Source organism: Acomys russatus, chromosome 19 (genome assembly GCF_903995435.1).
Source record: "Acomys russatus chromosome 19, mAcoRus1.1, whole genome shotgun sequence".
NCBI lineage: Eukaryota > Metazoa > Chordata > Mammalia > Rodentia > Muridae > Acomys > Acomys russatus.
In genome coordinates, this window is record NC_067155.1 from 36,294,533 (window position 1) to 36,307,610 (window position 13,078).

General features: G+C 57.3%; 1 protein-coding gene across 1 annotated transcript; it reads right to left on the bottom strand.

The window, feature by feature from the left end:
• Positions 1-941: 941 nt before the first annotated feature.
• Positions 942-8,286, bottom strand: Lfng (LFNG O-fucosylpeptide 3-beta-N-acetylglucosaminyltransferase). Its single transcript, XM_051161134.1, has 8 exons — positions 7,775-8,286; positions 3,580-3,628; positions 3,055-3,154; positions 2,787-2,940; positions 2,559-2,644; positions 2,118-2,283; positions 1,446-1,531; positions 942-1,288 (listed from the first exon to the last, which is right to left on the bottom strand). The coding sequence occupies exons 1-8, from the start codon at positions 8,201-8,203 to the stop codon at positions 1,222-1,224; spliced, it is 1,137 nt and encodes a 378-aa protein (XP_051017091.1). The 5' UTR covers positions 8,204-8,286; the 3' UTR covers positions 942-1,221.
• Between the last annotated feature and the right edge of the window lie 4,792 nt (positions 8,287-13,078).

Genomic DNA, 13,078 nt, shown 5'->3' on the forward strand with positions numbered 1-13,078 from the left:
CCAGTCTCCTCAGCCTTCATCTGCATGTCCCCGGCCCCTAGAGTTACCTTGATGGACAGGTAGGCGGCTTAGACCCAGCTCCCAAGCAAGACTAGGGCCCCTCGGGTTGCTGCAAAGAGCACCTTTATTCAGAGGAAGGGCGTCACCACGGCAACCGCACATCAATTCCCTGAGAGCTTTTCCCTTATCATCGTTAGCTTGCCTAGCTAAGGTCTTTGCAGAAAGAACACAGAACACAGGCCACGGGGTGGGGGTGGGGTGAGGTGAGGCTCGGGGTGCTGTAGAGGACGGCTGGGGGGTGAGCGAGGAGAGGGGGTGTAGCAGGGTTCCAGATACTGGAAGGCACAAATAAGGCATTCACGGTCCAGCTTTCCAAAAGACCAAGCCTGTTAGGCTTCTGCTTTTTTCTGATCCACAGAAAACATAAAATAAAGACACTCTCCAGTTTCCCCCCCCCCCAAAACAGCCACCCCTCCCTCTCCTTTTACATCTCCCAGCCATCTTCCCCCCACCCCCGCAAGAAACAGCACAGTAAAAAAATACTGTCACAATATTTACAGGCACACCCACTATGGGCGACTTTCTCTCTACTTTGGAGAGGAGATAAAATTCATAACTCTGAACCCCACGGGTGTGGGAGACAAAGATAGGACCTCAAGGGGTAGGGCTGAGGACTACACCCCCACCCTGGAGGGCAAGGAGGAGGGGGTCACTATTCACCTGAATGGCCACTGGCAGTTCCCCAAGCCAGAGCTCATAGGAGGGGCCCAGGCCTCTTGCTACCTGAACCAACTTCCGTAGCCCTGGGCACAGCTCAGTTATCAGGGAAGGTTCTGGGTAGGTGCTGACGCCCCAACTTAGAGACTGTGCTACAAGGCAGCACCCATGCACCCCCTAGGAGAACCCTGAGGCTTCTCCCCCTACCCATTCCCCCCACCCCGACTACTGCAGAGATCTGAACATAGATCCCACAAAACCTGCCCTTGGAGTGGCCCTCAGAGTGCAGAGGAGTTAGGGACAGACCTGCCACTCCTTGAAAAACACGACTGCCCAGCAGTCTGCAACACGGGTAGGCACGCCACACAAACACACAAACATAGACACACACAAATACACACAGCCCTGAAGAGCCTCGTACAGCAAGGCCAGGACACACAACAGGGGGTCCCTGGGCCCTTTGGATACCAGGGGCACCCAGGGACAGGGTCTCGGCCACGGCTGCTAGAAGATAGCGGTGCGGGGACACCAGGGCGTGTCCGGGTACAGGTGGCAGTGGATAGAGCGGAACCTGTGGGGATAGAGCAAGACTGGTCTGTGTAGGGTGGGAGGAGGGTGCCACGCATCCTCTGGCAGTCCCGACAGCACCTGTGTGGTTCCTGGAGCACACACACACACAAGTAATCCAGATGCTTATGGGTATTTGGCAACCTTTCCCAAGCACTTACCTGGATGGGTCAGCCTCCACAGAGAAGGGGCCCTTGATGTGCACCGCATTCCGCTTGTTTTCAAACATGCCATAGCTCAGGGTCACCTGTGTTGGGAGCAATGGAGTGATGCTGGAGTGGAGGCCAGCTGGCTAGTCCTGCTGGACACCTGCAGGACACCTGGGGACTACAACCATCAACAAGACAAACCAGGTGTGTCCCCCCTCAAAGGGCAGAGTCAGCAACATAGAAGAGGATGTTTTTTTTTGTTTTTGTTTTTTTTTTTTTGGTTTTTTCGAGACAGGGTTTCTCTGTGTAGCCTTGGCCATCCTGGACTCACTTTGTAGACCAGGCTGGCCTCGAACTCACAGCGATCCGCCTGCCTCTGCCTCCCGAAGAAGAGGATGTTTTATCTTCTTATTTTATTTTACTTTTTTGAAGAACCGGAGAGTAAACCTGGTGTGCCTCATATGGGCCAGCAGCTCGGTATAGAATGTGACACCTGAGAGACAAACCCCCATTTGACGCAGGGACCCCGAGCTATCCAGTGCTACACAGAGAAACTCTTGTCTCAAAAAGCCGAAATAAATAAATATACAAATAAGCAATGTCCCTTCCTTGGCGGTGTCCTTCCCCCTCTGTCCCTGCCAAGTTCCCTCCTTGGCCACCCGGGCCTGGGGACTGCATGCATACCTGCTCATGGAGCTCGGTGGTGGGCACTTGCTGCAGATTCTCCAGGTGGGAGTGGAAGAGGCCACTCCGGATGAGGGGCACGCCCAGCAGTGCCTCCACGATGTAGCCGATGGTGCAGTCATCGGGGAGTCGGATGCGCTCAGCCGTACTCATGAAGTGCCCCCCACTGCAAAAGGGAAGGGCCAGGGAACAGTAAGCGGAGGCTTTGAAGCTCAAAAAGAGGGGGTACGCTATGGCTCCCTCCCTCTGTGATCTATAGCTCTATGCCTAAGGGTTTCACCCAAGGGTGCTATAGCCAGGGAGTACCTGGGAACACAGCTGTCTATGGACACCTAAGGGAGAGGAGAAGGCGGCTGGCAGAGGGTGGCCCAAGCCAGGACCTGCAGTGGAGTATGGACACCCTGCTGTGTGGGTAGTCTCACCTAAGCAGAGGACACTCACCTGGCCCATGGGCCCATCTTTAGGGCCAGCCCTCGGCTGATGCAGAAGCCAGCTCCTCCGGTGGCAAACCAAAAGTGGACTGGTCGCTGGTGGGGGGGGGGGGGGGGCAGGGAGGGAAGTGAAATGGCCCTTATGAGACTCCCGGCTTCCACCAGGTTGCAAGTGTTCAGCCCCTCCCTAGCTCCTCAGGGTGTGTGCAGCTGAGACAGTGTGAGAGAAGACACTTACCACCTTGTGCTCGCTGATGCGTTCTGTGGCCTGGATAGGCCTGTCCAGGCTGGGTTTACCGATGTACACGTCTTGGGTGTGGGGATAGCTAGCCAGCAGCCGAAGCAGCGCCCGGAGGTTGACGTAGTTGTCATCATCCACGTGACAGAACCACCTGAACAAGGGGCGGGATGCTGTCAGGGACAGCAGACAGAGGGGTGGGGACTGCCAGGCAGCCAGGGAAGTGGGCACAGGACAGGGCACAGCAGAGGCAAGGTAAAAAACTCACTTCTTCCCAGACTCAATGAAACGGTCATACTCCACAGCCATCTTGCAGGACAGAGCCTGGCGGCTATGGGCCGCAGAGCAGTTGGTCAGTACCACGTTGCCTGTGCACAGGGGGAGGGCTGTGAGCAGACCGGGGGGAGGGGGCGCAGGGGGGCCGCAAGAGCAGAAGGGGCTCTCCTCCGACTGCCTCAGACCTCACTCCCAGCCCAACCCCCTCCCCAGGGTAGCCTCTGCCTATTCATCCAACCAGCTTTCCGCCCCCCCCAGTACGGGCCACCTGTTGCTGCTAGCTTGACTCAAAGAGTCCCTAGAGGATTGAAAGGGTCTCCTCTGCATAAGAATCGGGGGGGCCCTGGGAATGGTGGGGAGGGACATGAAGCAAACAAGGGAGAAACTGGCCTCTCAGCCGGGCAGCCGGTGACCTCTGACCTCTCAGCTTGGGGGGGGGGGAGAAGTTGCTTGGGATCAGCGCCCCGCCCGGCCTCCCCGCCCCCCCCCCCGCACCCCATCCAATCCTGGGATGTACCTGTGAGTTTGGCCAGAGCTTCGTCCTCCCCGTCGGTGAAGATAAATGTCTGGAAGAAACAGGCCTCTTGAGCCTTCAGCTCAGCCAAAGTATCCTTGGAGTGCCCTAAGCTTTAGGTCTATATTCCCCCCACCCCACCCCACCCCCGATCCTGCACAACTGCCTGAATTTTTCACTGCAAGTAAACTGAGTTTCAAGTGCCTGGGGTGGAGGGGGGGGGGAGGGGTGGCAGCTGGCTTGGTGGGGGGAGAGGCGGGCTCACACTCCAACCCCAGACAGCTGGGCCCAAGGTCATCACCATAGGCAGCTGGGAGGCACGAGCCAGGTGGGATTCCCCACCCACCAGCCAGGTAAACTGGCTTCAGCTAACCCTCCCGCCAACCTGTGCACCTGGCGGGGCACACACCCTTATTGACACAGACTGCCAGCCCGCCCAGCCTGCAGGCTCTCCAAGCTGTAGGAGGGGGTGGGGGTGAGGGTGGGGGGGACAGGAGGAGGAGGAGGAGGTCGGCTTTGGGAAGCTGAGCCTCCACTCACTCCGGTCGGGGACAAAGGCCTCTGCTGGGCTGCTGCCAAGCCCTGGCAGACAAAGGGCCCCGGAGGGAGGATGAATCACCAGCCATTGTCCGCCGGCTTTGTCCTGGGCTGGGCCAGCCTTAACTCTGCCGAGTTAAGCAGGAGTGGCCGGCCTGCCATTTCCATACAGCTGGCCTGGTTAACTGGGCCGGCTGAGCAAGAGGTCCGGTGCACAGGGGTATGGGTGAGGGGCCATTGGCCATGCAGTACTCTGGCCTGGACCTCCTGCTATGCCCTATAGTGCAGGTTTCCCCAGGCACAGCAGCCAACCATGTTCTGGGAGGTCACCGGCGGTCAGCGTGATGGTGGCAGTACAGGACTTTTGCTCCCAGACCCACAGCAGTGCATCCGAGCAGTCAGTCCTGTTTAGGAGAGAACTGCACCCTAATCACTAAAGGCCTTGCCCAAGGCCACAGCCAAGACTCCACCTGGCCCAGCACCGGGCCACCCCCTGCCAGGATTGCTCTGCGGAAGGGGAGGGGGGGCGCCGGGGCGGGGCCAGGAGCTGCCGGCACCCGCCTGGGCCCGTCGGCACACGGGAAGGAATGTTCCTTCCTCCGCCGGCCCGCCCAGCGCGTGCCGCCTGCCGCACCCTGGCATTGCAGAGTGCAACCCTGGGGCGGGTGGGGGATGCTCACAGCAGAGGCAGCACACTTCCCCCATCCTAGCCCCCCACGACCACCAGCCTTCGCTTTGCTTTTGTGCACAAAAGGGTCCCAAGGAAACTTGGGCATGTGCATGCGAATCTGGAGGCCAGCATGTACCCTACCCAGCCACTCAAAGAAGGAACTACCCCAGGCTTGGAGGGGTACTGCACCATGCCCTGACCAGCCCTAGTTCTTTACCCAGGCTGACCCCATAACCAGAGATGCTCACTCCAGTGCAGCCAGGATTAGGGGAGCAAAAGATGGGATCTACAAACATGCACCCCTCCTTCCAGGTCTCTGTAGACACCAGGGCAGCCCACACGCACAGACTCGTGCACCACCCCGCACCCCCACCCCACCCCCCTGCACCCCAGCATCTCAACCCAGGAATGCCGTGGGAGGTGCAGCGGGCCGGCCTGTGCAGACGCCGCTGCTTCAGGATTAAAAGGAAAAATGCTTTCTTAATGAGATCAAGAGAGAAGGCCGGTTCTCCCGCGCTTAGATGGTGTCCTAAAAACCCAGCCCAAGGCTATGGAGATTAAAGTCACCTTTGTTCATTTGGGGGGTGGGGGGGTTGGCGCAGAGAACCGTCTTTGAGAGGCAGAGATGTTGGGGGTATGTGGGTACTCTGCCTGCTGTCCCTCCAATACAGGGCAATCAGGAGAGGAGGGAGAACAGGGGTTGCACCTGTGGGTACCACTCAAGTCCCCAGAAACTGGAAAAATGGGTGCCCAATACAGCTAGCCTGTCCAGAGCCAAGAAGTAGGCTTTCCCTCGAGACCCTGGGAGGTGAGCACCACTTTCTTCTCCCTGGTATATATAGCAGAGACCAGAGAGGATGCCAGCCTGTGGCCACACTCAGGAAGAAGTAATGGGAGACCCTCATCTCCTAAGCCTCCCTCCACCCCTGTTCCACAAACTTCTCTGAAGGACGACCATCAGGGCAGTGAGAGCAGCCGAGATGGTGAGGGCAGGCAAGGGGGTGTGTGTGGGGGGGTGAGAGACACACAGGAAGCAGCATTGTTCCTGGAGCCGAGATTCAAAGAAACACAGGATGCCAAGTTCTGCCCCAGCCATTGTGGCTGTGGCGGTGGCAGCCTGCAGCCTGGCGCTCTCCTTAAGAGTGGTGGGGGAGGAGCAAGCAGGCCAGAGGCCAGGCCTCTCAGCCTGTCCCCCACTGACCAGCCTCTACCATCTCTCCAAAGGCTGCCTGCTCTTTTGGGGAGGGTGGCAGGGTGTTACAACTTGCTTGATGCCAAGATTGCCCTTCTTGGACCACAGGACTGATGCAGATGGCGCCTCCTCCTCCGAGAAGCCCTCTTTCCATTCATACCCAACCCAGGCTTTAATGCAGCTTCTCTCGCCTTCCATCCTACTGCAGCCGCCCTGAACAGCCAGAGAAAGCAGGACCCTTGCTCATGCATAGCACACCACAAGAAGGGCTTTGCTTGCCATGTGCATGAGTTGAGCATGGGGGTAAATCCAGCCTTTTCTGTGTGTGTGTGTGTGTGTGTGTGTGTGTGTGTGTGTGTGTGAACACCCTTACTCTGAATGACTGCTAGGATCACCAGGGCTCAAGCCCCCGAGGGTACACAGTCAGCTTTATAATATCTTATTAGAAAGACAATATTTCACTTTTCAGGGAGCAAGAGACAGAGGGTCAGAAAGGCCCTAGGCTTTTCACCAGACCACATAGCCCAACTGAAACTTGCTTCCGAGTCCTCTCCGCCCGGGGACAAAGTCCCCAAATCTCCAAATGAGAGTTTCTCAGAACTCGGGGGGGGGGGCACGGGGGGGGCGGGGGAGGATACACACTATCCAATATCACACAGCAAGAAGGCTGAATGCTGGAGGGAGGGGTGGGTGCCCCACGAGGGCTGTCATTGGGGGGGCGGTGGAAGGAAGGACGCAGAGGCCCCCTCATCACCAGGCAACCTGAGTGGCCAGCACGCCAGCCAACGGTTCCCATGGAGCGCATAGCTGTACACAAGAGGCCGACGCCTTTCTCGGCTGGAGAAAGGGGCTTTGTTGCTTTGCCCAAGGGGCCGGCGTGAGAGCAGCCTAGCGCTGGGAATCCTAAAGACACCGCAGCCAAACAAAACCCATGGCCCCCCGCTGGTCCCCTCCCGACCAGCCCTTGGGAAAAGGACGCCTCATTCTCAGGAGGCTGCCTTGGGGTTCTCAAGGCCCCTCTCTGACCAAGACTAGATTAGGAACCTGTCATGTTAAAACTCCACTGTGTCCTAAAACAGCCCCTAGCCAGGCTTGATGGCCTCCTGCTTCCAGGGGCTGGAGCAGGAAGGAAAAGAACCTTCATCTTCACACCAAGTACCCAACCTCCCCCCACACACACTTCGAAGTGCACTCTGCTCTCCCGCCCCAACGGTCCTGTTGTAGCCTCCAGGGAGATTTTCAAAGTGGGGTGTGTCTTTTTATTATGTGTATGAAGTTGATCTAACTGGGGGCGGGTTGGGGGTGGGAGGGCTCAGCTACTAAAGACTGGGGTTCTGCACAAGCTTGGAAAACCAGCACCCATTTCTTTCACTATGCCTTCTCCTCCCTGATTTTCACCCAGGAAGAAGGGGGGGTCCGTTTAGAGTGGAGGGGGACCTAGGATGGAGCTGGCTGGGTCCATGCCAATTTGCTTGGAAAAGTTTGGCAACAAATATGGCCATTCACTCCTGTGTTTAGGAGAAGCATCACAAGGCCAACCCGAAAGTTGGAGACTACTCGTCCAGACTTAGCACATGTGGCAGGGGTGACCCTGGCAACATGCGGGGAAACTTCCAAGGCTGAATGAAAGGCAAAGTGGGCCCCAGCAGCCACACGGAGCTAGAATGGGACTTATCGGTTTCATCGCTTCCCAGATAGCCCCAAAGCTGTTATTGATGCAGCCAGAGCCGCTATCGACAGTCCTCAGTTGGACAAGAGGGTGTCCTACTTCCTCCTGCCCAGGCCGCACAGGGTCTCACCATCTCCTTGTGGCGCGAGATCCAGGTCTCGAACAGCAGGTCGAGACGCGCGCGATGAAACTTTCTGGTGGTCTTGACCGCGATGAAGACGTCACGAGGGGACAGGACCTCGGCCGGGGGGCGCGGGTGGCCGTCGCCCTGGCGGGAAGCGACCCCGGGCGGTGGATCTGCGTCTCTGCGCGCGCGGGTGAGTAGGCTGAAGTATTCGGAGAGGCTGTGCACCTCGCGGGCGATTACTCCGGGCTCCACGGCCGCCCTGGAACCTGGACCCGGAGCCGCCCCAGCGGAGCCAGTCAGGCTGCGCAGCGCGCGCCGTCCGCGCTCGGCGGGCATTGGAGTAGGTGGCGGGTCCGCGGTAAGCACCAAGAGACAAGCCAGCAACGCTCCTGCCAGCGCTAGCAGCAGGCGTCTGCCGCAGCGCTGGAGCATGGTGGCCGGTGGCCGCACGTTGTGCCTTTCCAGAGCCAGCTGGTCCGGCTGCCCCAGGCTCCCGGTCCAGCTGCGCGCCTCCCGCTCCTTGCGCCCTTAAACCTTCCCTGTCGGCCACGCCCCCGAGCGCTTATTGGCTGCTAGCTTGGGGCGTAACCTCTAAAGCGAGCTCTAACTCCCACGTGGGACATCAACGGGGGGCTGGGAACGACCCAGCTGGGGCACCCAGGGCACCCGCCTCCTTTGTACACGAGCATGTCCCACTCCCGCCGAATCACCCTCCGGAGCTGCTCTGGGCGACACCCAGACTGACCAACTCCCGCCACGCCACGGCTGCATGTGGAGGGAAGCGCCTCCCGGCGCTGGGACCAGGATGATAACACCGGTGCTCCTCCGCGGGCGACATCCTTAGCTTCTCGCTGTGTTTCCTGTCCCCCAGCGGGCTTCCTTCCCTGGGGACCGTGCTGACCGAGCCAAAGTGATAGCCAGCGGGGTGTCCTGAATGATTAATTCTGGGTTGCTCTTACTGACACTTGTGCCTTCGGTGTGGACCTGAGGTTCAGGCGAGAAGGTACCTGCTACCAAATTCTAAGTCCGTCTGTCCGTCCGCCACCCGCCACCTCGCACCCCCAAACCCCCAGGCAGGCCTGTCCTGGCACCATGTTCCTATACGAGGAGGGTTGGTCCCTGAAAACCTCAGGCGCCCCGTAGCGAGGGGACACTTGGGCCGCCCATTCCCTCGCGGGATGAAAGGCTACCTTCTGTTCCATTTGGTTCCTCAGCACTCCCACCAGATGTGACCCAGCTGTGCGCCCTCCCAGCCCCGCCTCCCCGGCACACGGCCCCCTTCCCACGGGCGGGGGCCTTGCTTGCGCCTAGCACGAGCGGGGGCGGCAGGAATGTGCGCCTGATGGTAGGGTGAGAGGCTGCTTGTCCGGAAATGGCCAAGGGTCCCCGGAGTTGGGAGCAGGGTCCAAGCCCGAGCCTGCCTCATCTTCCGGGAGCTCAGCTGGAGGCGGCTCTCCGCCTGGCTGCCCCTGGGTCTGGTTGGCTTCAGTTTCCGAAGAGTCCCCCATCCAAGAGAAGTCTGAGGCCATGCCGCCACCGCGGATAAACCGCTGTCCCTTCTGTCGCCTATCCCCTAGCACTTATAAATTAAGAGTGGAGTGGCCTATTTAGTCCTTTATATACTACACTCTATTTACACTCCTCTCTAAGAATGTTATAATAAGGTAGCAGGTTGGAGCCCAGGCTGGATCAGGTAAAGAAGGGGCTGGCCAGATGGCTCAGTGGGGAAAAAAAGGCCACTACCGCCTAGACTATGGATTTGAGTTTAATTCCCAGGACCCACGTGGTCAAAAGGAATCAACAGTATGTTGTCCTCTCACCTCCAAACGTTCAACTCGGCCTGAGCAACACACACACAAACACACACCTGTCTTTATATATATATACATATATATATATATATTTTTTTTTTTTTCCTCTTCTGAAGACAGGTATGATAGCCCAAGTAACATACAGGAGGATTGCTGAGTCATATAGTGAACCTCAGGTCAGCCTCTGTTACAGTGTGAAAAGGGGATGGCGATGTATGTAGCTCAGCTGGCGGACTTGGCAGGATGGTTGCCTTAGCATGCACGAACCCTTGGTTCCATCGCAGAACCAAAGAAAAGCTCGCCTGGTGGCCCATGCTTGTAAGACCAGCCTTCTGTAGGGTCGGAGGTTGAGATCTGTCTCAGCGGGTAGTGAGCTCGAGGCCAGCCTGAGCTACATGAGACCCTATCTCAAAGGAAAAATAAAACGACATTGAACTGATGCGTAGCCAGGCTCCTCCTCCACCCTCTTGCCCCCCTCCGGTCCCCCCACCCCCAAGGATTGGATCTGTGGTCCATTTGCTTCGGAGAGCCCTGTGGGACAACACAGGCCGGCTGTGGTGGGAGGGAGTGGGATATAAAGGTTCCCAGGCTTCTTCCTGACCCCCCTCCCCCAGGTAATTAGGAGACACCACCTCTGGTGGGCAGATGCCTAAGCAGATGGTGCTGGCTGTGCCGAGTGACAAGTCTCCCATGGCGTCACCTCCTGCTATAAACCCCTCCCCCACCGCCTGCCAGAGCCCTGCCCCTCAAGGGCAAGGAAAAAAAAATCCTACCTGGTATCTGATGGACTGCTCTCCAAACGTAAAAGCATCCTGGGCCCAGCCTCAGCCTCAGAGGCTCATCCTTTCCTGCCACCATCCTAGTCACCATCCGAATATTTGAGTCCTCTTTCCTGGAGTCCTCTATGCTATTCGCCCCTGTCTACATAGTACCTGCTCTGATCGACACCCCGCCCCCTTCCCTATTCCGTGGCTCCCCACTGTCACCTGTTATGAATTCGAGTCTCTCCTGGTGTCCACATGTCTTGTGGCAGTCCTAGCCACCACCATCCCCTCATGACTCTTCCTTTCCCAGACACCACCACCACTACCACCCAACTTCCCACATGGCTTCAATTTAAACCAAAGGCAAAGGTTCCTTAGTGGGCACCCACCAAGTCTGCCACGGCAGGAGAGGTAACAGGAAATAGCCATGCCTTCCTTCAGTACCCACCTGACCCGGTCCTAGCAGGATGACAATCTCTGTGAGCCTCCATCCCAGGCCCTCCGCCCCCGCCCCCACCCCCTGGGGACTCCCTCCAGCTCCTGAGAACCTCACGGTCGCCATTTTTCAGGGTCATTGTGGCTTTCATGTAGTGTGCCCCTTGTAAAGAAAGTAAGCTGATGCGCAGAGGGAGGCTGGCGCGGTGCGCAAAAGAGCAGCTGTGCAGAGGAGATCCGGTCAGCCGTGTCCATGAACCTGGGCTGAAGCGGGAGTAAGGAGCCTTGTTCTGGCTGTGGCTACTGATCTGAGAATGGCAGGTCAAAGCCTTACAGCATTTTTGTGGGCTGGGGGGCGGGGGTGGTGGAGTGGGGTGGGGTGGGGACCGGGCTGCAGGCTCTGGCAAGAGTGATTCCGTTTCTTTGCTGTCAGGAGAATGGAATTTCGTGGTTACTCCTTGAGGTCTGGAGAACCAGAGGGAGACTTGACTGGCCAGCCTCCATTACTTCCTCGGCCCAGCTCTAACCTGGAGCACCCCCTTCCCCCTAGCCCCTAAGGCTCACTTCAGGGACCCACTGGGCATCATAGGAGGGTGGGGCACTCATCCCAGGACAGGAAATGAGGGGCTGGAGAGAGAAGACTAGGATATTCAAGAAGCCCGTTGGGGTCCTCAGGAACAGTCCCCGGAAGAGAGATCTTAGGGTTGAGGTCCAGACACAGTGAACCACACCCCCAGCCCCTCACTGGGGGGTTCTAGGCAAGAACTCAAACTCTATTGTTAAGCCACACCTCTAGCTCTTTTTTTAACTTTCCTTTTTTTTTTTTTTTTTTCAACGACAAAATTTATTTTGAGGCTGCGAGTCCTTGGGCTCCAGCTTTGTTCCTTTTCCTTACAGTCCTGGGACTTTGCTGACCTTGACACGGGAGAGCACGTTAATGGCTTACAGAGAGTGGCTCATCTGGACCTGGTGACGCAGGCCTTTAACAGGCGTGGTGGCACTTTAGAGGTAGAGGTAGGTAGATATCTGTGACGCGAGGCCAGCCTGGTCTACCAGAGGGTTCTAAGACAACCAGGGTCCTGTTACACAGAGAAACCCTGTCTCAAAAAAAAAGGGGGGGGGAGCGGGGAGAACATGTGGGTTCCAGGCTCTGGCCATTGTATTGCCACCTGCATGGCAGAGGAATCCTTTGCTCACCGGTCATGCCAGGAGGCACACTGAGAAACTCAGAGTTGTCTTTCTGACTCTACAGAGTCCCCTCGGTCCCATAACTTTCCTTGTCAACTTTCTGCCCTCCAATCTGAACCCATTGCGCAGTCCTTTTTTCTCTCACTCTTTGAGCAGGATTTGAATTCTGTATTTTTGATGTCCCCTAATGAGATACCTGAGTCACTGCTTTCTTCTTTCTTTTCTTTCTTTCTTTTTGGTTTTTCGAGAGAGTTTCTCTCTGTAGCCTTGGCTATCCTGGACTCACTTTGTAGACCAGTCTGGCCTCGAACTCACAGCGATTCACCTGCCTCTGCCTCCCGAGTGCTGGGATTAAAGGTGTGCGCCACCACACCCAGCTCACAGCTTTCATTTTGAGGGGCCAAATTTACCTTTTCCTTATTTACTGCCAACAACAGGGACATAGTTGGGTTCCCCCGGGCTTATTGGTGGCAGAGCAGGTAAGAGGGCCAACCTGGCCCTCTCAAATGTGAGGCATAGCTTTTGCATCCTGTATCAGTTAGGACTGCATCCTGAATCCTGTCCGTCCCTGGCTGGTAGATGCCTGAGTGGCTGTCTATGTCTGATCAAAACAGCTGGGGACTAGAGCTATGCCCCCAGGGACCACAGTTCCCCTGTAGGCTGAACCAGCGGTCTCCGGTTGAAGTCAAACTCATGAAGTCCTAAGGACACAGCCAGGGCCTTCCCTTGCCCTACTAGCCTCTTTGGACTAGTTTGGAACTGCCTTTCTGCCTCTCTCCTCCTGGTGTCTCAAGGCCCCTACAGTAGCCTGCCTTCCCTTGCGCGGGCCTGGGAAGATCTCTGGAGACTGAATAAGTGAACCATTAACTCGGCGAGAAGCCATCCGAGGCAGCCCGCACCCATCACTGCTTGGAATTGACAGTCTGGGAACCAGCCTCCCTTAGCAGGGCAGCAGGGCACGGTAGCCACACACCTGTAATCCCAGCACTCAAAAGGCGGAGGCAGGAGGATCAAGAGTACAAGGCCAGCCTGAGCTACTTGAAATCCTGTTTCAAACACACACACACACACACACACACACACACACACACACACACGGGGGGGGGGGG